We start from the raw sequence: 23,331 nt of genomic DNA, 5'->3' as shown, positions 1-23,331 counted from the left end.
GCGCGCAAGATGATTCGTAGGATATGCGAGCAGACCAACCGTGAAGTCACTTGACGGATTCTTTATTCAGAGCCTATTGACTCGATCGGTGGCAACTAGAAGCTAATAGAAAGCAGCATCGAAATCAATGCTTCGCTTGCGTGAGGGGGCCGAGCCACGGTTTCCCCGCTTCGTGTGCCAACAAATAGAGCCTGTCTTGACCAAAGTACATTTCTTTCTTCCCGGATATGTGAGCTACGATGGTCGGAGCTCCGAATGCGTTCATGTCGAGTGCTTCATCCGTGTGTTTCTTCACCAGGTCCTTCACGTCGTCAGATTCTATCGCTTTGAGGCATTTGTCAATCAAGTCTTGAGTTAGATTGGCGGCCTTCGCGACTTCGGGAATGCACTCAAGCGACATTATCTCCTTGTTTTCCCCGAATAGTCGCTGGTAGAATGCCCTGCCAGAGAAGGGTATGAGAGACGGACAGTTTCCCAGGAATCAATAGGATCCCTCGGAAATAAACTCCTTAGGCGCAAGAGATTCACTTGCCTCGACACTGCTTCTACGTGATCCGGTCCGTGGAGCTGGAGCGCGCATAAGAAACGCTGCGCGCTGAGGGTCGTTCTGGTCAAAACCCATTCCATGAATTCTTCGGGTATCTTGAAAGGCACATCGTAGTACTTGGAGAGACGGCTAAGATCCTTGAGCATGTAACGAGCTTTGTTTGGTACCTGCGAAGGAATACGAGGAGTGAAACAGAAGACAGCCATGGCGCGGACGAGCCTTGTGAGGCACGATGCTGACCGGATCGGAAACGTAAGATGTAATTCGCAACTAGATACTTAAGCAAACATCTAGAAGTCTACTCACCATGCCCGGTGGTTTGTTGTTGGCCGCTTTCATGATGCCGCCCAAATGGAAAGGTTTCAGCCTGAGGTCCATGTCCCACGGCTGTCTGTAGCGGGTCAGTGCCTCGAAACAGAAGTAGGAATACGGCGAGACTACATCATAGTAAAGTTCAACAACCAGGCGTTTGGAGGCCATGTCTCTCGGGACTTCCTAATTTTGACCGGCTTCTGAAACCGGAATGATCGGCCGAGCTTTTTATGGGATTATCGAGATTTTTTTGTTGAGCTCATGGCATTCGCAAGTACTCGAACTGCGGACATCTTCCTTCTTGCACTCTCCTGAAGCGCGCCCGATATTAGACTTTCACCCGAGCCGATTGCCGACGCGGCTACTCACAAGCTAGATGACGGTGTCAAAATCACCGAATGACCAGACGTTTTGCTCTTTTTGTTGTTGTCAGCTGTGTCGGCGCGGAGAGGACGACGCGAGCGTTTCCATGGGCAAGAGGCAAGAGAACGCCTCCAGAAGGTAGCTCCTCGGGACGGCGAGGAACGGCTTTCAGAGAGGGATACGTGTAACGATTCCGATTCTGCTCACCTCGATGACGACGCGGGATGTAATGATGTTGCAGAATCCTCGAATTATGCTATCCTAAAGTTCAGCGATACGATCGGCGAGACGAGGGAGAGGAGGAAACCTTAGCAACGATGTCGGGTCCCCGTCAGATCATCGGAGAGCATCATTTTGTGCCAGCTTCTTCTCCACCATACTCAATACTTTGATCAAAATGCTGGGAAAGCCCCTGAAACAGAAGGCGGGAGGTACAGAACAGCTTCCGGAGATGCAGAATGGGTCTGATAAAGATCGCCGACGCGAGGATAACATTTTTGTGCTAACATCGGCGACAGAGATCGCACGAGCCCAGAAGTCCAGAAGACGGGCGAGATTTGCGTATTTTGTGACGCCACATTAGCGTACGATCAAACAGACCGAAGGAAGCTGCGGCAAACATCGAAAGGGAGGGGCATGAGTCCGCTTATAATGGAACTCGTGAAACACTTGCACGAGGAGGCTTCTACCTTCGTACGACACGGTGAATACACCTCGAACGAAGTATCCATCCCTATTGGACTTCGACAAGGGTGTCCTCTATCTCCCATCCCCTTGGGCCTATACATCGCGGACCTCGGAAAACAACTCCTGGCGATGGGACTGGGATTCAATGCGAAAAAAAGGCAATTTCTGGCATGCGGAGGGAAACGGATTCTTCACAGTTCCCGGACTACTTTTCGCTGACGACTGATATGGAAAGTCATCTGAAGGTAAGATCCGATCTTGGGGATGACCAATGCATTAAATTGGATCCCCAGAAGAGCGGAGTCATTGTCCTCTTCCGATCGTCCTCACCACATGAGTACGATCAGAGCCTCACGATACAAGCGAGGCAGATCCCAGAAGTAGAATCCTACAAGTATCTGGGAATCGAGCTATCGGCCGAGAAGGACTACTTATCACAACATTGGGATAAGTTGACCGGAAAGACGAACAAGGCAATCCAGAGATTCAACGCGAGAGCATTAGGGAGCTCCGAAAGATTCAATAGGAGTATAGGAGTTCTTTGGAAGGGCACTGCAGTGCCGCAACTCGCATATTGCGACGCTGCAATAACTATGCCTGAGGGACTGAGAAACCTGATCAAAGTCAGGCAGAGACATGTGGGGAGGTGGGCCCTCGGAATAGGACGCTCCACAATCTCTTAGGAGCTCATCGAAGGCGAAATCGTTCCGAGTTCTCTCTAGCCAAGAGAGGTCACTAGCAAAACGATGTACTTCGAAAGAGTGAAACATATGAACCGAAAATGCTGGCCGAAACTTGTACTCGTTGCCATAGAGTTGACGTCGACTCAAATACTCTTGCGACCCCACATCGTTCGCGGCGACGAATAATTCTTGTCATTTGGGATCGAATACGGCATCCTGTCCCGATCAGAAAGCTCCTTGAGTGAGGGCTCGTCCGCCTCGACGGGCGAATCGATTTCCTCAAGTTCATTCGATTCCCTCGGAACGGTTCTGATTGTAAATTACGCGACGGATTTCCTTCGGTCATCGGGAGCGCTGTGAAAGTTCGGACCAAGAACAAAACATTCATAATCTAGACCAAGATATTTATTATCGAGGGCGGACGTTGCTCCGGTTCCGCAGCGCGCCAGGGAAAGAAAAATGGCAAATGAGGAAACCCTCACTCTCGCATAGGGTTTCGACCAATCAAGCTCGATCGACGAGATGAACAAGTCCGAAGACCGTACCGCGGATTTGAGTAGGCCTCAGGCTCATCAAACGAGCGGAAGCCGTAGGAAAATCTGAACCGAGATTATTGATCTGAATGGCATTGCCGACTCGTGACGGGTATCGATGCCGATTTAGCCGTAAGTGTCTGAAGAAACGGTCCCGAGCCAACCGTGATGTCGCTTCGAGTGCCTTCGATCCTGTCGGTCTTCCTCTCTTCGAGAGACAGCGCAGAGGATCTCGATTCATGCATGGATCCTCGAGTATCTCGAAGCGAGTAATTCGCGCATGCATACAATGATGATTGGAATGACACAGATCTCGAATACTCTTACGACTTCGAGTAATTTTTCCGAGTCGAACAAATCACTCGTCGTGTTGAATTCCATGACTGGAGGGGAGGGATTAAGTAAGTGTCCGAGATAAGTCGAAAGCGATCCGAGAATAGCAGCCGCGGGACTTCTGAGATATTCGTCGACTTGGGCTTTGTCGGGCTCCAGGCGATCGATCGACATGATGCCGCTCTGAATCAATCGGTCGATCGTGGAACTTGTTCGGACCAGGACCAACATTAGCTGTCCATTCATCACGTTCCTCGAGAACTTAGAGCCAAATAGATCCTTTTGGAGATATTGGAGACTCGAGACGCTCTTCTCCTTAATGATGTCAATATTATGAGTTACGTGACGCTGGAGGGGTCTCCCTATGAGCACGCGCTGTCTTTCGTTCAGATTGCACACCGACTCGCCGTCGCTCAAGTGATAACGCAACGAGGCTACGGAGAGACACCGGAGATCGAGTTGGCAATCGAACAGATCGTCTCCGACCGGCGGAATCCTCGGGTCCAAGAAATAAGACATGAAGGTGTTCGTGTAAATATGCCCGATAAAGAAAACCAGAATACACGCCGAAATGAGAAGAAATAGATGAGAAAATCTCGCGAAATTCGCTGGTAAGCCGATCACCGTAATGAAACCCATCACGATGCTGGCTAGAGCATTCAAGAAAGTATCGATCTTCAGCCACGAAACTAGACTTGCGATCGCGGGAATTGTCAAGGCAATCAGAATCCAAACCTCTGCTCCGAAAGGTTTAAACATGAATGAAACATCTGTGCGGCGCCACAAGATCGGAGAGTAACATTCGAATGCATCGTTCCGTAGCGTCGCATATCGATGTAACATGGCCTTCGCATAATCGCTTTGCGGTGCTTGGTAGATGGGATGCCTCGTTCTGATGACAGTGGCGTTACATTCCACCGTGCTCAAGAGCTCCCCGTTTAGGTCAAATGCCAGACGAGTGAGCTCAACAGAAACCTGTCTTACTGAGCACAGGTCTCTCTTAGGCGGACAGACTCCGTCGACGGGGAGCACGATCCGGAAGATAAAGTGATCGAAGTGACGAACGCAAGTCAAGGTCCGAGTGCGGTCCGTATTCCAGAAGAGGGTATTGACATACAGAGTCTTCCGTGGCTGGTATTCCTCGTATAATGCGAGATGCAGCACGCACTTGTGACGGATATTTTGGAACGGATCAGGTACGATGTTCCTGAAAATATTCCTATACCAAGGCGTCGCCGAAATGACTACAACACTCAGATTGAAGGCGAGTGCGTCCAAGTAGAGAGGGACTTCCGTGAAACCCGAGAAACCGACCACGTCTGGCGGACTCGACATAACGAGTAGGCTTGCTTTGGGCCTGATGCTTTCATTCACCAGCCAAGCACTAGCGTCCAGGATGAGCAGTTCTGTGGCCCTGACATTTGAGCGAAGAGCGAAATCCTCAGCTTCGGTGACAACAGTCGCCGCGTTCAACTCTCCGAGTGTTCCACCTCGTATTGAAGTCACACCGCAGAGGCACAAGAGCATCGATCGACGTAGGGCCATTGCGTTCCTCAATTAAGCCGGCGAGTGCAGTTTGCGGATTCCACGATTCATGGGAGCTCTTTGGTGACAGAGTAATCCGGGCGCTGGACCCAGATTCGAATAACTTCAGAGTAAAGTCTATTGTGGTGATAATCCGTCTCGACTCATGATCCGCGCGGTCAAAATGAACGACTCAAAATCGAGTTCCAATCAGCAGCCTGCATCTTCGCGACTTCCATGTCGGGTTCTCAGGACCTTGGGCTGCCGCACCAGCGGTGGGGATAGTGGTAGTCGGGATTCGAAATTTTCCCGAGCTCAGCGGACCTCTGATTGGAACGCACAAGGATTCTCTATGCTGATGGCTGAGGAGCCTAGTAACGCAGACGACCGATCAAGCATTCACGGAACAGCTTGAGTGAACTTTCGGAGCTCGGACTTGTCCTTGAAGTGTTTCCGAGGGCAGGTGGGAAGTCGCTCAGCTGCTCCCCTTATGGCTGCACTCAGATTATTGTGTCCAAGGAGCGCATTTCATTCTCCCGATATAGCTTCGTTTCTCGGCGAGCGTGTCAGGACGATTCTTATCATAGCTCGTGGAAACTCAATCCCAAAGAGAGCGAGTGCCTATCTCATCGTCGTAGCATCGGAAACACGCAGAAGATTGCATTGGAGCTCTGGCAGAGCATCGAAAGATCCGATATCTGAGTGCTCCTTTCTTGATTCTGCGCAGGAATTTATGTCTCAGGAGGGATATCCGTGGCGGGGAGGGATTCATATCCTTGTTGTTCAGACACAATAATTATAGCTCAGCATCTTCGGAACATAGCCGGGATTCCTGGTATTGACATAGAGCCCGGGTGAACCGCTTCGGAACTCTCGAAGACCACTAAGCTAGTCCGGAGCAATCCGAACATTTCTCACGCTCGGGCTTATGTATGAAAAAAACGTCCGGTGCTCGGCATCTCAACGGCGTTTCCGACGTGATCGTCACCGGAACCAGGACGGGCGGTGCGAGCGGCAAGGAAAGATGCCGAAGACCGCTGAGCATTCTTGACTCGGGAAATATCGCACATGAACTCAATACTCATGATTTATAATATTCTCTCCACTCTGAATATCACTTCAAAGATGAGGAAATCGGTAGAATGCTAGGGTCAAGTCTACTACTCCGGGCTACAAGCCAGGCACAGGTGTCCAGCATGAGAAGCCTACCTTCAGGAAACGCTCTGTTCCGGTAGCGAGGCTCGGTGCATCCAGCTCTCCGGGAGTACCCCATCGTATTGGAGTCGCACCGCAGAGGCACGCGAGCACATGTGATCCAGTCGTCGTAACCACGGATCGAACGATTAGATCATAATAGAATCCATTACACATGGGCGCAGGAGGAAGTCCCCAGGGATAGGACTCGAGAGGGCCAAGAGCTCCCTTGAATTTTCTTATCATACTGCCTCCGGGGGAATTCGAGTTTGAGACGGACCTCTTTCGGGATGAATCAGCTGGAAGCGAGACTCGAGCGCTGAGTCCGTGGATACGACTCTGACAAGAAGCCTTCCCAGCGGGCAGCCTCGTGATCTTATCGTTCCACATCGTCAGCGGCACGAGAAATGCTCCTCCTAATAACCTGATCATTCGTCGGCCTGGGCTAAATCGTGCTGTTCTAGAAAGATATGCGGAAAATGAGACCAGGTTATCAGGTGGATCAGGGAAAACATTTGCCTAGCCAATTAAGTGCGCGGAGCAGGAGCTCTCATGGACAGAAAACAATCAAGACTCCTCCGACAACTCTGGAGCCGCTCGTTCGGAGGGATCCTGTCGAACGAAAAGTATTCAAAGCTAGATCCCGAATTTTTCGGCTGTCCCCGATGACAGGAAAGCAAAACCTCGGGTTCGACGACATCAGGGTCATCATTGTCAGGTCGAGAATACCGAAAGGATGACGCGTTGAAAATAATCGATTGATAAACCGCTCGGCTAAGGCGGTCAACTGAGTTTTTTGCTCCGAAAAGCGAGATAGCGTCACAGCCTGGTCAAGTGAAGAGGACGCCCTTGATTTCCGAGCCCAGGCAGCCACACCACCTGAGATTTCGACGATCCAAGGGTGGAGCTTCTCTCAGTCCTGCTTCAGACCCAGACGAGAATCGAAGATAGAAGCGCGCGATATCTTACCACAATCCCGTTCCTGTCCATTGGATAGCGGTCAAATAGGAATCGCCTCAGCGATATGGTGTATGCTGAAGAACGCTCCGATCGGAATCTTGGAATACAATGCGATGCCCCCGAGTTCCACAGGATAGAACGCAGCGGGCAGCAGTTCATTTCAAGCGATTCGATGAGGGTGATACCACGGCTTTGACTAGTTCTGATTGAGCGCTACGTACATAATCCGGACGAGTTGTACTGTGAACGGGGATCGAAATATGATTCCTACACGATTGTTTCGTCGTTCCTTCTTGCCTCCCCCGCTTATGAAGTACTTCTGCCAGAACCTACGCGTATGACGAAGTTCCTCGGAAGATAGGGAACAAAGAGGACTCATCTTGGTTAGCCACATACCCACTGACCTGCGGAATGGACCTCGATCGACTTCGCCCAGAGAGACGACTCGAGAGAGTTCTCAGGCGGAGCGTTTGCCTCCGCACATGACGGAGCTGAGACGTTCCGAATCTCTCTCAGTTTTGCTGGCTCATTGAATACTGTATCAGACTCCAAAACTATTCCAGCTATTCGCTGCGGTCTTCCCGCATCCATGGTCCATGCTCTACAATTTGAATATTCACGCGCAGCAATCGGATATTACGAAGACTGACTCCGTTTTATGGAGGCTCGACTACTTCGAAAGAAGTCGGGGGAAAGCAAGAGCAATACGAGGTTTTTTCGGGAAGTTATCTGATCATTTAAGGGAGCTTCCTCGGTAGGGGAAGAGCTCGGAGAGCACTAAATATTCGCTCTTCTGTGAGCGAGCCGATCCGAACTAGGAGCTAGGCGCCGACGGGAGCTTGGACGGAAGTCGCGGATCAGGGCTAGACTAGCTGCCCCGTACACCTGCAGGTTTTGTGGGCAGACCGGAGTGTATCTGCGTGATCCTTCGCGACCCAGGTCGATCCATAAAGAAAATTGAATTCCTTAAGCCGGAAGGGAGCGCCCGATCTTCTCGAACCTCTAGGAACGATTATTACCATCATTTCCTGCTCTCCCGAATCGACAGACTTCATTCAATAGATTCGAACCCCGTACCCCTCGCGCGGTCGTTCCACGAGAACAACTAACGTTCGATCATTCGACATCCTGGCCGTGAGCACGAACATGCTAAAATAACGACGAGCGATGGTACGAGCCTATGTATAAGTCTTCGGAAATCCGTCGCGCGCAACACGAAAACAACCGCGGAGGAGGAGAGACGGCGACGCTGCCGCTGCATCCGTTTGACATTCAGCACACAACAACAGTCGACGCTCCAAGTTTCAAACTTTGCCGCTAAGACGTATTGTGGAGAGTGTCAATGTGGGAAAGACGTTATGCGCAGTCGAGTAACCAATGGCAAGGCTTGGCAGCGCTACCCGGAGAGCCGATAGCGCCCTCCATCGGGTCTGCGATGTTTCATATCTTCTCTCAGCTTCTCCTCGTTCTGTCTATCGGCCGTGGTGGTTAGTGTGTGTGTGAGTTCGCTCGCTCGTTCGTTCGTTCGTTCGTGGCTTGATCGTTCGTTCGTTCGCCGATTCTCGTAGCTTGAGCTCAGCTGTCGAGTTAGAAAATTCAACAGAAGCAGAGCAGCTAAGCCAGCGAAGTTCCAGATTAGATTGCCTTCGTACCACGTTGCAACGCAGCAGCAGCAGGAGAACAGCATCAGGCGTAGTTACTCAACTCGTTCATCAACGACGTCGAAGGCCACGACTGAGAAGGGAGCTGGAGTTCCTTCCGAAGGCGGCAGCGATTCGATGCAGAATATAAGTCTCGACAACGACGCAACGGAACGCGAAAACCGTGCGCTTGCAAACAGTTAGAGAGATCATAGGTCATTCAGTCAGACTCCGATCAGCTGAGTGACTGGGAGTCCGAGTGGCAGGTCAGAAAGAACAAGTAGACAGACAGCAAGTCAGGTACTCACTCACTCAGCGATTCCGAACTTCGAGAGATCAGGAGTGTCAAGAGCTCCACAGTCAACCTCAAGGAGCCACCACAACAGCTACGTGGAGAGGAAGGCAGAAGAGGAGACGACGAGGGAGACTTCATCAAAGCCTCGATAGAATTCAGTAGAGCGCCCACTCACCTCGTTCGCTCGCTCGCCTCTAGAGCGCTAACCTGATATTCACCGCCAAGCACAAAAGGGAGGTCCGATATCGAACTCCCCTCGATCCGAGCGACTCATCACGAAGCCATCAACTTCTCACCGACAGTGAACGGTCGCTTGCACTGAGAAGCCTGTCGCCGACCTTAGTCTGCCTCTCGCGATCATTGCACTAATCCGGGGATTTAATTGAAGTTGTAGACTTTCCCGATGCGGATACGGTGTGATTGAATCGTGCGCAGCAGCAGATCGCCTCACGCAATCGTCTGAGCTCGCGCACGGACGAATCGAATTATTGTCGATAAGCTCAACGTGAACAGCTGAGAGCCTTTAGGAGCGACCGAACCTGTGGCAGCCGCGATCGTACGACGCAGAATTCTCTGGAAGGCGATCGCGCGGAATTCCATTCGTGTAGGAACAACTTCACTCGCGAGCTTTCACTCGGTGCACTCGCGCAACCACAGACTCGTCGCCAGTGCCTGCTGTATATCTCAGCCAATCAGCCGTTCGGTTAAACTAACCGGAGCAGTTTGCTGAGCAGCAACGATCCGGACGACGTCGAGAGAGACACCCAAAGTGTCACAAGAGCCACAGATAAAGGAAAAGCTTCTTCATTGTTAAGGCGTTCGGAGGAAACGAGAATCGGAAGAAACCGAAGGGAAGCTTGCTGAATAGCCACGACAAAGCATATTCTTCATTCGTATAAGCAAGCGCAGGCAGTAAGGCAAGGATTTAGAAAATGGATTTCATTTCGAACGTTTGGAACAAGGCCGCCTCCGCCATCGTCCCCGAGAACAGCGAGTCTCCGAAGGATCCAACCGCTCAAGCCGAACCAGCCGTGAGTACATGACCTTTATTTCATTTTGTTGATGATGTTCCCGGGACCCTCAGAGTAGGCCAGTAGAGCTATTGCGCAATATCCATGTAGACTCGCTCCCGCGGCGGCCCTTTCCGTAAAAGCGGCCACCAACGCTCGACCTATGTTGATGTGAACGAACGAGCGAGGGCCAGTCTGTGGCTGTTGCTGCTAGCCAGACTCAACTCAGTAAGTCGAACCCATGCGTCATTCCTCGCTCCGGTGCGACGTCGCACCGTACGTCGGCGGTGAGAGACGCCCGATCCGGGTGTCGAGTTTCCGTAGAATTCCTCAGCCACGAGGGTCGGTGTTTGTTGACGTTGAGCGGCGGAAATAACGTGGATTTATGTGAATCAGGTATCGGAGAGACGAAGCACCAGGAGGGAAGTCCCCCTCCCCAAAATGAGGTCGCTGAGCAGGACGTGCCCCCACCTCAAAATCTTAGCTGAACAAGCTAGGCGGGTGTTAGGCATGCTGATTCATGACCTGCGTTTGGCGCTGTTGGAGCAACACACTGCGACCTTGAAAAGGTCTGAATCCTCGTTCGGGGCTGTTGATTTACTTTTTATGCTGAGGCTATCAGCGACGAAATCAATTTCCTCGTTGCGCCAGTCCTCGCGCGCCCCCTACTGCGTACAATATGGTGTCGTTTCACAACGCGGCTTTTGCCCCCGCGCGGGGCGGCAATGGGGAGGGGAAGGGAGATGCTGACAGAGTCGAGGAGGAATGCGGTAAGAGCCCGGACGTGATCGGACCAAGGCTTTCGGATACAGTGAGTTCTCCGGGAAATAGAACTCATTTGTCTCTTCTGTCAAGTGTTTCCGAGCTTCCATGTTCGCTCGATTGGTCGGACCCGCGAGCGAGAAAGGGTTCGCTCTTCTGCTCGGGAGGACGAGCTCGCGGCTCCCGAACGCCCGGGTAACCGTTGGTCTGCTTCAAAGTAAATTATTCAGCGAGGCTTCTTCCAACTCTATCGAGTTCAACAGCTTTCCCTATGACTTCATTCGACGGAGTGATGAGAGCAGCTGCAGCTCTTCGCTTGTTCTTGCGGCCGTCGTCGCTCTCGCTGCTATAACCACATTCCCAGTGGCTACTGCCCGGGTGAAAGCGGATTTCTTGTCGTTCCCTGGACGAAATAAAAGGACTCGCCGTCGGATGCGACATCGACATTCGATAGTCCGAGCTACCGTCCGGCTAGCCCGCGGTCAACGGCGGCGAGCTCGAAGTCGGCGACAACAGCGTTAACAGCAACAGCAACGACAACAACTTCAATAAAAAGGACCAATAGTCCGTCCGCTAGGATTCTCATTCGATTACCGAGACGACTGTTGGGTTCTTTCGGAACGGGACATGAAGCAGAATTTATCGGATTCGTCGGAGTAAAGGATGTTCCCCATCCCGAGTCGCGGGCGATTATCCGAACTCTTTCCGACGTAAAAGGGACGGAGGAACAAACTCGGAGCTTAATGAGAGCCGTCGTTCTGTGCTTGACGAGGAACAGATCCGAACGGAGCAACAAGTGTTTGCCCGTCTGTCAAATGCTCTCTGCTCGTCGGCACGAGAGCTACGTATATTCGCTTCGGATCGCTTATTCCTCTCCGGGAGTTCTTGGTTCCGTCATTCCCAGCTAAACCAAGACTCTCGAAAGATCACCGAAGTCGAAGGCCCTCAGAAGCCGCAACTATGCGGGTCTTCTTCTAGAGTCAAACTTCCTGGATCCGCGAGGACGGTCAAGCGAGGAATAGAGGAGAAGACCGGGGAGAATCGCAGGAGAGCGGAATGTCCGTCATGGAGCTCGGGGCTGTAACTCAGAGGAACGCAGGTGGTGGTAGCGGTGCCCTCGGCCGCAGCCGACTTGAATCTCATGTGGCTCTCATAGATCGTAAACTAGAAAGTTTTTTATGGAAAGCCTCGGCGTGGACGACAAGCAAAAACTAGAATAGCGCCGCCGACAAAGCTTAACTCCCATCTTGCAGAGTTTTACTTTGCTTTATGTGCGTTCGAGCTCTGATCGCCTAAGCCGGTAGCGTTACGTATTATCCCAAAAATGCGTGTCGCTCATCATGATCTGCGCTCGCCTACATGCACGAACGCCTTGCGGAAGCCTTTCAGACTTCGACCCTAGCAGACCTGTCGAGGTATCCCGTCCCTGGATCTCGGCCAGATTGACCTGAATATCCCAGGGCTTGCGATTCAGGTTCGGGAATAGAACTGAAGCTCGCGTCCACCGCGTCAAGGCCCGGAGTGTGTCTTCGGGGTGGAAAGGCAACGGTAACACCTTCAGACAGAGACAAGCAGTAAATATGAAAGAGAAGCTAGCGAACAAGGGGAGGTCAGGCAATCCAATTTCTCTACTAGAAGTTCGTAACCTCTCCGCAGCCTGTCCGCGAGTCTGTCGGGGACGCCTTTACCTTTCCGCCAGAGCTGAAATCTCGTCCCCGAGCTGAGCTGCAACTAAAATAGAAGCCATCCCACGCTTATCTAACCCAGCGAGCTCTAATTCAGGGAGGCAATTCTAAGCTCTGCTAATCCTCGCTGAATGACACCGCGGGTTCGACACAGAGTCGGCGGTTTGGAGCCCTCCGATCCGTTGCATGGCCGGTCGGTCGCTCTCTCGCTCGATCGAAACGTCTCACTCACTTACTTAGTGTATTTCGAGCCCTTTGAGAGTCTCTCGCTGGAGAGCCTCTCTTACCGGGAACCTCTTTTCCCCCTCGGGCCTGGAAGAGCCCACAAGACCAGCGATGTATCGATTCATCGAGGCGGTTTTCATCACCACGTTTGTCGACCGAGGGCGATATTGCATCGCCTGCGGTTCGGCCTCCTGCTCGCGATTCAGCACAGCAACACGGAAGAGGACTACGAGGCAGCTTTCCCCCTCCAATCGGCTTTTACTTGCGGATTCTACACGAAGGAATCGCGAGCATTCAGACGATCGGTCAAGCCTTCTTGTTCGCCGTACCCATTTTTTTCCACGAAGAAGAACTTGTATGCGACGCTCTGCTGCTTTCGCGCGTCCCCACAGCGGCTGAATACGGAAGTGGATTAGGAAAAGTGCTCGTGGCAGCTGGAACTCCGAAACCTCTGAATCCGAACAGGTTCGGGCAGGTCGCGAGTTTGCTGACGGCCCGAGTGGACATTTGCTGTCCTTTGCGTCGCATTTCTGCGAATTTGAGAGAGAGAGCAGTTTATTTTCCCTCGGCCATCAACGCGATGCGTTCCCGGAAACATTTCGCGGAGCGGATCGTTCCTCCCGACGTTGCTGGGCCCGGCTCGAGCTGTAACACGCACCAAATGATTATGCAGCATCACTCTCGCTCGAGTACGGGACGGCACTTTGAAAACACCCAGAGCAACTTGAAGCTGTCGTAGTTACGACGGCTGCGGCTCGAGCCGAGGTTTGTCTTCCGGCGAACTGCGCTAACGGCCGTAGGCGGAGAAGACAACGACGGGGGCGGTGACATCGACTCCGGAACTGCGAAAGATGCCGCGACAGTCGCATGAGCTCTCGATCGACGTGGCGAGCGCTGCCGACGTCCAGCCATTGCCTCCTCGCCGCGAGCGGACTTGTTTCCTCCAAGAGCTTTCTCCGCCGTAAGCCTGCTATTCTGAAAGAGTGCGGTCCACGCTCACAGAAAGAACAAAGAGCTCTTCGGGGGGATCGAGAAACTCCGGAGCGGTCCACTTGTTCGGAAGGGAGTGCTTCAATGCGTCCGGGTCTCTCGCGACGACGCAGAGCTCGAGGGTCACTAGGGAGCCCAATCGGGGAGTCCTGAGGATTCAGAAGCTCAGCCGGACTACAGGTGGCCGGGGTCCGTCGAGGGTAATCGGCGTGTCCAGCGATACAGCAGAGGATCGTATTAAATGTATCGGTCGTTGTCCGCACGGGTATCGCAGTTCAGTTGGAGGAGTGGAGTGGCCGTTTACGTCCGCGGAATTGGAGGAGCGGAGTACGACGAGCGAGGAACAGACTGAAGGGACTGATATTTGACTTCGGGAGTTAGGAGCTCGCTCATCTGATGTTGTTTCTGTTTCTTGCAGGATCCGGCAGCGAGCGACGTCGGAAACGGGGGCGACAGCGGAGCTACGCCCCAAGCTACCGTAGACGCAGCAGACGCCACGAAGGACGAGGCATGTGGCTCCCGCAAGGGATCCTCGGCCGCTTCCGAAACCAAGGGAGAGGCCAGGGAGGATGGAGTCACGAGCCAAGTGCTGCACAACGTGGAGAACGTCTCCCATAAGGCCATGGAGGGGGCCAAGACGTTTGGAAGCTTCCTCTTCTCTGTCGCCAACAAGGCCGGAAAAACTGTCACCGAAACGGCCACCAAGATCAAGACCACAGTTGAAGAGAACGTAAGTGTGCTCATGTCTGGCTACCGCGTCTATGTGTTCGCTCCGAGGTGGTCATCCTCAGTCAGTTCGTGCGCCCACGGCCCAGTAGATCCCTCTCGATGATGATGATACGTTATGTAAAAGGAAAATCAGTGCCTATGCTCTGCTGTGCTCCTTATAAAAATGTGCCAATGAGCGGCGAGCGATTGGGGAGGGGTTCGGGTCGAGGCAGCGGCTGTTTTCCTTGTCGCTGGTAGCACCGCTCGCAACGAGTGAATGCGACCGAGCGTACGGCGGAGAACACCGAACGGCGAAGGCTGAGAGGACCTTGCCACTGCGACATCCAGCACGACCTCCGACCGACGGTCCGCTCGTCTGCTCGGGCCTTCTCGAGGGAGACAGGAGGACAGCAGCAGCAGGACGCGTTTATTTGGAGTTTTCTCGTAATCCTGGGGAGCTACAAGTTGCTGAATAGCGACCGCGCTCGTTGTAGACTAGTTTGCGGTGTTGACCTTGGAGGGACCGAGAGGCGAGGGAGTCGCGACGAGCTGTGCAACTAGCTGGCTAAACCAAGTTAGCTTGTGCCACCGGGTGGACTCTGGGGAAGCGAGAGTACTCTCTAGATCGCACGATGCACGAGCGCGGATATTCCCCGACGAGGAGCTCCTTCTGCCAGATCGAGTACTTGCCATCACATTTAGTGGTAATCGCCGCGCTGGTCAGTTACCGGCCATCATCGCTGGTTTTCCTGGAGTCCGTTGGCTTTCGTTCGCCTGGCTGATGGGGAAAAAAACTTCCCCGGGGACCCCTGGGCTGTGAGTTTGTGAGCTTTCTCCTCTGTCGAGCCCCGATCCCAGAATGCCTGTAGAATGAGGTTCAGTGAGGCCACTCGCGCCGAGAACGTCAGAAAGGCGGCTCCGAATTCGAGACGATGGTCTCTGCAAGGTAATGGTCGCGGTATCGCTGCGCTCAGGTGATGGAGGAATCCCGGGATCCCCGGATGATCGGGGCCTCCAGAATAGTACTGGCTAAGCGTTCTCGATCGTGATTGACCTCGACCCCCATACCATGTGCGTATAGAGGGGATCACGCCGCTGGCATTATTCATCTACGAATAATTATTACATTTTTGTTTTGCAGAGCATCCTAGCGGACTTCAACCACGAGCAGGCATCGTTCCTGGCCTCGCTAACGAAGAACTCTTCGGGAAGTCTTCCTTGGTCTGGATGCGAAAATCCAGACGAGGTCAAGAAGCAAATTCTTTCTTTATCGGAGGATAAACGCACTTTTGTTAGGAATCCGCCCAATGGTAAGTTCCGGCTGTGGAGTGTGGCTCCCTCCTCTCCTCTGGAGCTCGCTCGTTTTTGGATCGTTTCCATCTCGCTGCTGCTTTTGTCCAGTCCCCAAATCTCGATTAGGTCGGACCTCTCGATGAGGATAGGATTTTTTCCGCCGAAATTTCCCGCTGATGTGGCTCCGATCCCTCGGACTCGTTTCTTTTTGATGGATTCCGATCTTGCGAGAAAGCAAACGCTATCCTGCTGCCGCGGAGAAATGAAATATAGATCTTCTCTCGGATTCGGCCGAGCAGTCGTGAACGCCTTTCATCGATATCACTTTCTTCCTGCGCAGGCGTTCAATTCGAATTTGATTTCGAGGGCCATTTCGCTCCAATCGCTATGGCAATGCTTAAAGAAGATCCACGACTTGAAAAAATGAGATTCGATCTTGTGCCTAAGCTTATCAACGAACAGGTCAGTCGAGAGATGGAACTTGGTGAATATTCGACGCGCCCAAGTCGAACGATAAAATCCGGTGGTTCTCGGATACGAGGATAACAATCATTCCGATCGACCTCGATTCCGTGCTGCCTATCTCTGTAGAACTTCGATTAAGGTCATCTGGGTCGAGAACAATCAACCTAATCTCGCTCTTAGTTCGCGTCCTCTTTTGTGTAGTATCATATAGTATCGTAGCTCAGGAGCGCCGCCCGATAGCTTAACCATATAAGAACGGATTCTTTTCCGACAGGATTTTTGGCGCAATTACTTCTATCGCGTTTCTCTCGTGAAGCAATCAACTCAGTTGAACTCGTTGGCAAAAGCTGGCGATGGGGGCAGTACTGACACTTCTACGGCTTCGGGGCCGCAGACCCCCTCCGACGATGGCAGAGGTAAATTCAGAGAGATGACGCAACTGTATGCTTGGAAGAGATCGAAGAGATCCGTACCTCGAGCACAATGACTCTATTTTACGTGAAATGACCGTAATTTTTTTTATCATGCTGGGCCTCGCCTCCCTCATATTCGGTGCCTGAACCCTTGCCACCGATTACTTATACCATTAGATTTCGTGATTTGAACTCTTACAGATGACGAAGGCCAGGATAGTGGGATACCGTCTGATTTTGTCTCCGATTCATGCGAAGGGAAGGTGAGATACTTGAAAAGTCTGAAACGGAAATACATAGAAATTATTGCGGAGAATTGTTCGATTCCGGAGTGACTCGATGAGATATCGATCGGAGCCACGATAGACATCCTGGACGATGACATCGAGCGCTCGCTTCCCCCAGGTTAACGCCGAAGACCTCGCGAAAGGCATGCAGCAGCTTGGCGTCGGGAGCGTCAGTGCGAAGAGCGACGCTGATCTCGAGCAGGAGATCGAAAAGGAGTTGGATGGCTATGAGGTCGTGAGCTCAGAAGTAGCAGCAGGAGCGGGGGCTGACGACGAAGATCTTGAAGATGAAATCCAGAAACTCTTGTCCGCCACCAGGAAGTGAACATGGTGGGCTTCTCGTCTGAACGAATTCCACTCCGAGAAAGATGTCCCCCGGGAGAGAGGGGGAAAGCGTTCGGAGAATTCAATGTTAATTTCCCCCGATTCTCTTCGTTGCAGATATAGATCGGAAGCAGACGATCCATGAAAAGAGAAAAAGAAGAAAGCGAGAAAGGAAGAAAGAAAACGATATTTGGACAGCTTAGGGATTTAGTGAGCTTTGCAGAGCAAAGAAGCTGAGAGCGGGTTTCGATTAGCTTTCTATGAGTCCAATGGCGCGTAGAGATAGCCTGTATAGTGTTCGTGAAAACGGTCGACCGCGTTGGTGAAGAGGGCTACGATTTTCAGCCGTGATTCGGTTCTCTGGTTTTCTTTCCTTCACCGATCCGAAGTGCCGCGCGCCCTCGAAACTTGGCAGCTGACGGAATGCGCGGCGGATCGGGACTTTGGACTGAGGTCAAATGGACCTCGACATTGACTACAGACATCATCGTCAGGCCGCAACTCCTGACAGTGAGTCGTCCATTGAGAAGCCATTGACGACCTCCGAGCGGGACTTCGTCCGCTCGTGAGCGGTCACGAAAGTTGTGAAAGTTGCCGAGGGTCGAAAACGAGGATAATTCCGTGAAACATTCCGGGAGATAATGGTCTCTACGTTCGCGAAGAGTCCGACTCCAACTTAGCGTGAGCTTCGATGATTCCCTCGACCGGGTCGTCTCCTGAGAGGAGGCGGTTCGGATGTGACGCCCTATTCATGAACCTGATCGACCTTCTCGTTATAATCTCGCATTTCATTGGGAGCTTGCAGCGACAGGGAGAGGGAGCGATGTGGGCAACCCATTGAGAAAAAGACGAAGAAAAAGCATCGGCGGATCTGAGGACCTCCCAAACCGTCCCGAATGGCCTAGGAATCGCTCTCCCAAAGCTTGGCTGCTTTTATTCCCCTCATACTTTGTAAACCATTGCCTCTTGCGACCGACAGGAATGATGATGAGTTATCCTCAAGTCTTAGGGGACTGTATAGATGATCCCGGACCTTAGCTTCCCAGCTGTTCTGCTCCACCTCAAGGCAATCCTTTCGTATGTGATTTCTAGGTTCGAGACCCGTATCTACGCATCAAAGATAGAACGCTTCCGTCTTCGACTGTTCGTCTGTAGACTGTCGCAGTAGCCTCTTTCGAAGACAATACTGATAGCCGAGTGCTGATTCTAGTAGCGCGCGCATTTGATTCGACCGGCAAACGTTGCGATTCGATCACTTATCACTACTACCACCAGCTGTTTTGCTATTCTCCTCAACCTGTTGCCAGATTGATTGAGTTCGAGTCGTCGAATAGACGAACAAAGGCAGGCTCCAGAACGAGTCAAAACAGATAGCGAAAAACGAGGAAATGCAATATCCGAAGAGAAAAAATTCTGAGCCTCAGTCCCTTTTAGTGGTCCCGCTCCCAGGGCGCTAGCACCGGTAATACTGATATCGACCGTTAGCATTATGAAATCGAACTGTTATGTTGTATATAGGTTAGAATATTTATATCATCCACTAGTTGGACAAACATGCCGGACGGAAGTTTTACAGCCAATCTGTTATGTAAAAAAAATTGCACTTACTATCCCGGATGAGCCGGAAGCTGACGATATGGTTACGACGTCGACGATGATGATGATGAATGATGATGATATCAACCAACACCTTATGATATTTGGGAAATTCGGAGTTGTTCAAATAAAACAATGGTTTGATCAGTCCAACATCTGCTCCTATTTCTCCGAATACCCGTGAATAATGAACGTGCCAAGCGCCGGATGCAGAAAGCGGTCCGCGACGGCAAGCTCTAATGATTTTTAATGCGCCGGCAAAGCGTATTGAGGTCAGGTTTGTCGCTGTTTCCATGACGACCTCCATCTCTTCGTGAAGTTCTAGTGCATGTCTGGGCCTAGTATGTGAGGGGGTGCGCGTATCCATGTTCTCCCGAAATGCGGCTGGAGAAGACTGCGCTTCCCGATAGTCCCGTGAAACAGAGCCCTTATCTAAATGCTTTCAGCATGCTCCCCACGGCGAAGAGGTCTTCCTCCAGTACTTCACTGAAGTCGTCGCGCAGTGCGCCCTCCACGCCTCAGCACCGTAGGCGAGCCCAGACTCCCTCCGGGACCAGAGAATCGAGCGTTGCGTTCACTCTCGAGTTCAACGGCGGTCTTCGGGGAGCCAGCTACAGGCTCGCGATAAAACAACAGCCGGCAGGTGTGTAAGTTCTCAGTCCACTTCTGTTCCACGCACGCCGGTCCCGAACTCTCAAAAATCATCTCGGAGCCGACAATCACAGATGGCGTTGTCCTCTCTCGAACACTCCACTCGGTCTTGGCAGAGAGGAGGAGGCCGATAGAAAGGCAACAGAAAATAAGTTTATTCCTTTGACATCTTAGGAGGCCACAACCCGGTCACAGTTTTCTCCGGAGTCGTATCCAACGGGGACACTCTGACATTCTTCTCGAGACGATCGACGGGCCAAAACTTCAACGCGACTATCTACATCGATGCTTTACGGTACCATCAGTTGAGCGGCTGTTGTGAAAATCGGTATAAGGAGGGATCATCGTTCGGGAATCGCCTGACGATCCGCAAAATCGATAATGTCAAGCCCTGCTACAAATGTCAGTTTGAGAAGGAGCTGAAGAAGCAGAGATGACAGCAGGCTCCCCTTTAGTTTCTCTGCAAGAGCACTGCACCAGTTGGATTTCCACGACGGGATTCGTGCAACGAGATAATAATAAACTCCATGTACAGGTTACGGACAATAATAATTTATTCGGATCAACCTCGGTCGCTTATCACTTCGACGACGCTCTGCTCCATGAGAATCGGATCGAGGCATCGATGTATCGCACTGGACACGATCTCATCCAAGAGAGCGAATATCACTTGTTCATCTTGAACGAATCTGCAATGAGAAAAGGACAGAACATTTGAAACCTCTAGAAACAGACTACGGAGCTCGCGAGCGGCTGTGAGAACGATAAGGTTTCCCGTGGATAACTCACCTCCACAGGTAGAGATGGAGGTAATGAGCATCGACCTGGACTTGCTGCAGACCGAATTTCCCGAATGTTTTCAGTCGTATGCATTCAAGGAGGGTTTTGAGAGAGATTTTTATGATACCCGTCATCACAGATATTCTGTTCGGCTCCACCTTGCTCATGATCTCGATTTTTTCAGTGAATAGTTTGTTGAAGTTCAAATTCGACATGAGAGAGCATTCTGTGTTCGCCGACGGTGGGCCCCACCGTTGCGAGAATGGATACGTTCGACGGCTCGAGTCGCTGCTCCGTTCTCGTCTCGAACCCTCCTCGTAGAGCTCACCTGTAACGAAGCAGTCCTCGGATCAGGCTCGACACCAGGGCTCGCTGTCAAAGATGCTTATTTTCCACCTAGTAATTAGTTTTGTTATCCATGTTCAGAACTCTCCCTTACCAATATTCATGTCAAGCTGAGTCAGATCTTCGACGACCCGTTTCATCACAGCTCTCACGTTGCGCGGTTCAGCGCAACTAACCCAATTCCTGGCATCGACACTTTTCCGTAACATGTTGGAGATGACATCGCCGGCTCGGACCACAAACGCTTGGAGCATATCCTCGGATAGCTGATCGACTTTGCGGACCAGGTCTGACACGTCTGTCGCCAACCTGTTGCTCGCAAGCGTCTGCGTTTCGATGGCGTCGTCGCACATTCTGAAGATCTGCCTGATCAGTGAATGCCGTAGATCGAGACAGAGTTTCGAAAGCACTAATTGAACCAAAGGGTTCCCTCCGAAGTCGCAATACTCCGACCTCATGGTGTCCACGAGAAAATTAATGAACTGTCCGAGGAGATTTTTCTTGATCAGATGCTCCGATGTGAAGCTTCTGAATTGCGCTCGACTAGAAGCGAAAGTGACGTCGGGGGAAACGAAGTGACGCATTTCCCAGAGAACGTGTTTGACTTTCTCCAAGATCGCCGCTTCGAGATTCACTAGAACAGCTGGCAAGCTACCCTTGAATGGTTGAATCAACTCGTGACGCAGCTCGCCCAACTTGTTGACGATACATTGTTTCATCTCGTCGAGATAGTACGATGTCTTGTTGGTGGCCGCCTGTTGTATGATCTCGTAGACCTTGCTATTGAGATCCATTTGTGGCAAGAGATTGTTCAAGGCTTGAATTCTCCGGAAGGTTTTGTCCAGAGCCTTCACGCATATCTCAGTGTTATTCACCCGATTTTCGACCTCAATTCGCTCCGCGACCAATTTGAAGTATTCCTCGATTAGACTCCGTACAAAGTTCTGCTGCTGTTCCATTATCGAGGAATCGACCTGACCGTTGCCGGACACGAACAGTTGGGCGTACGAAGCGATAATCAGCGAGATATTCCCGAGGAAAGAATTGCACGAATGATCCACGAATTGCTGGACGTCCATCGGTGTAGAGTAGAGGAGATGCAGCTCGGGGGGCAGACCCGAAGGAGCGGGCGAGGTGTCACCCTTGGCTAGAGAGACCTGCCGAACAAGAACCTCTAGATCACCATTGAGTGAGATGCTCGCCTGCTCTAGGTACTGCGCACAGAGCTTCTCGATTGGTTCGTGTAGGGAATTCAGTAGTTGGACGGCTTCGGAAAGATCTTTGACGTTCACGTGGCGGTCTTCGAACCTCTCCAAGAGTTTAGCCTTTATCTCGTCGACGATTTGCAAGCATTCTGTGTGGATGTCCTTGAAGCAGGCGATATAGGAATACTGACTCAAAATTGACTCCGCCGAGGTGAACAGTACTACAGCCTGGCCGAATTGGCCGCTCTTTTTGTGCTTCCGAAGGTTTTCGGGCAATTCGAATACTCGCTGAAGACGGTTCAGAAGCGTCGAGGTCGTGTTCAGGTTCGCCACTTGTTGGGCTCGTTTATGCAAGGCCTGCGATACGTTGCCTGAGTAAACGGAGATTTTCGACATGTTTTCGACCAGTGACTCCATCTCTTGCTCCATGGTCTGGAAATCGGTTTTCATTTTCTTGATGGTATCCGTTGCAGATATGAATTTGTTGTAATTATCGTAGACCAGACGCTGCATCTCCGAGTCGAGCAGCTGAACCTCTCTGTGAATTTGTTGTTCTCGGTCCATGATTTCGGTGAGCCGATACTCTTTGAAAACCCGCTGTAGATACAGGTCAGGATTGAAGTCCGTGCTGTTGATGTTGTACGGATCGAAATCACCCGTCGGAGCATCATCGTCGTTCGTGGCCATTTTGCTGATAGCTGCAATTAAACCCAAATATGAAGAGAACTTCCGACCAGACTCCGAAGAAAGTAGGATAGCGATTCGAGCGATATCGACGAAAGGAGAGCGAGCCGCCTCCGAATTTCGGGGAGCTTCATCATTCATCACTGAAGTGCTCAGGAGAGCCGGAGGGGTTTCTCGAGAGCAGATAAGGAACCGAAATTCTATCAATGATATGCCTCGGACTCCGGCGTTCGTTCGAAGACGAGGATAGCAAGTAGGAGGTCTGCAGCAGACAGAATTCGGTTCCACCTCTAATGCTCCGCGCCTCCCAGGGGAGTCTCGGACGCCTCGGGCATCACCCGAGTAAGATTCGACCGTGTGGCTTTCGGAGAGGGTGGCCGGCTCCGTCAAGATTCTCTCCGACACGAGGCACCTGCAGCGTGAAAGATCAGAGAGACTTCCCGAGCGGAACTCTTCCCTGTTCGAATGGGATGCTGACACATTGGAAGTCTCCACAGAGGTCGGGTCTTTCTTCTGACTCACCTCGAGCACGCGTCCCCTCCCTAGGTCTTGGTCAGTCTAACGAGCTACTCCTGTCAGATCATTGATCAGTCCACTGTATGCTTCCTGAAATATTTTACTGAGCTGCCGGATTGTCAACACGAAATCGAAGGAACGGAGACAGCCAGCTGTTTACCAATGATGAAGTGATCTGCGCTTACTCTCAATGCAGGCACCATTCTTCCCACCCGGGCTCTGCAACGTTCGCGCACATCAGAGCTTGCTGTTAGAGTTCGGATTCTCTCCGGCACTGTCTTCTCATCTTGATGAGATCGCATTGACATATCGACGATCTCC

The 23,331-nt window shown here is 51.7% G+C and overlaps 4 protein-coding genes across 5 annotated transcripts; 2 read left to right on the top strand and 2 right to left on the bottom strand.

Moving 5' to 3' along the window:
* Positions 1-43: 43 nt before the first annotated feature.
* LOC100907064 (glutathione S-transferase kappa 1) lies at positions 44-9,391 on the bottom strand. Of its 2 annotated transcripts, XM_018641832.1 has the most exons (5): positions 9,247-9,391; positions 1,430-1,634; positions 854-1,059; positions 533-714; positions 44-440 (listed from the first exon to the last, which is right to left on the bottom strand). In XM_018641832.1, the coding sequence occupies exons 3-5, from the start codon at positions 1,025-1,027 to the stop codon at positions 125-127; spliced, it is 672 nt and encodes a 223-aa protein (XP_018497348.1). In that variant the 5' UTR covers positions 1,028-1,059; positions 1,430-1,634; positions 9,247-9,391; the 3' UTR covers positions 44-124. The 2 variants fall into 2 exon arrangements, with proteins under 2 accessions (XP_018497348.1, XP_003738778.1); XM_003738730.2 differs by lacking the exon at positions 9,247-9,391 and having other exon boundaries at positions 1,229-1,661.
* Positions 9,392-10,003: 612 nt separating this feature from the next.
* LOC100899631 (Synapse-associated protein 47kD) lies at positions 10,004-18,976 on the top strand. Its single transcript, XM_003738758.2, has 8 exons — positions 10,004-10,102; positions 14,162-14,473; positions 15,593-15,761; positions 16,085-16,206; positions 16,484-16,625; positions 16,824-16,885; positions 17,028-17,239; positions 17,351-18,976. Exons 1-7 carry the CDS (start codon positions 10,004-10,006, stop codon positions 17,232-17,234), a joined length of 1,113 nt encoding a protein of 370 aa, XP_003738806.1. The 3' UTR covers positions 17,235-17,239; positions 17,351-18,976.
* Positions 18,977-19,207: 231 nt separating this feature from the next.
* Positions 19,208-19,917, top strand: LOC114828556 (uncharacterized). The gene is made up of 2 exons (XM_029113104.1): positions 19,208-19,472; positions 19,655-19,917. Exons 1-2 carry the CDS (start codon positions 19,208-19,210, stop codon positions 19,915-19,917), a joined length of 528 nt encoding a protein of 175 aa, XP_028968937.1.
* A 125-nt stretch (positions 19,918-20,042) lies between these two features.
* Vps51 (vacuolar protein sorting 51) lies at positions 20,043-22,497 on the bottom strand. The gene is made up of 3 exons (XM_003738757.1): positions 20,700-22,497; positions 20,270-20,588; positions 20,043-20,169 (listed from the first exon to the last, which is right to left on the bottom strand). The coding sequence occupies exons 1-3, from the start codon at positions 22,495-22,497 to the stop codon at positions 20,043-20,045; spliced, it is 2,244 nt and encodes a 747-aa protein (XP_003738805.1).
* Between the last annotated feature and the right edge of the window lie 834 nt (positions 22,498-23,331).

The sequence above is a fragment of the Galendromus occidentalis genome, unplaced genomic scaffold, assembly GCF_000255335.2.
Source record: "Galendromus occidentalis unplaced genomic scaffold, Mocc_1.1 scf7180000076319, whole genome shotgun sequence".
NCBI classification, from domain to species: domain Eukaryota; kingdom Metazoa; phylum Arthropoda; class Arachnida; order Mesostigmata; family Phytoseiidae; genus Galendromus; species Galendromus occidentalis.
This window is presented reverse-complemented; position numbering and strand designations above follow the sequence as displayed.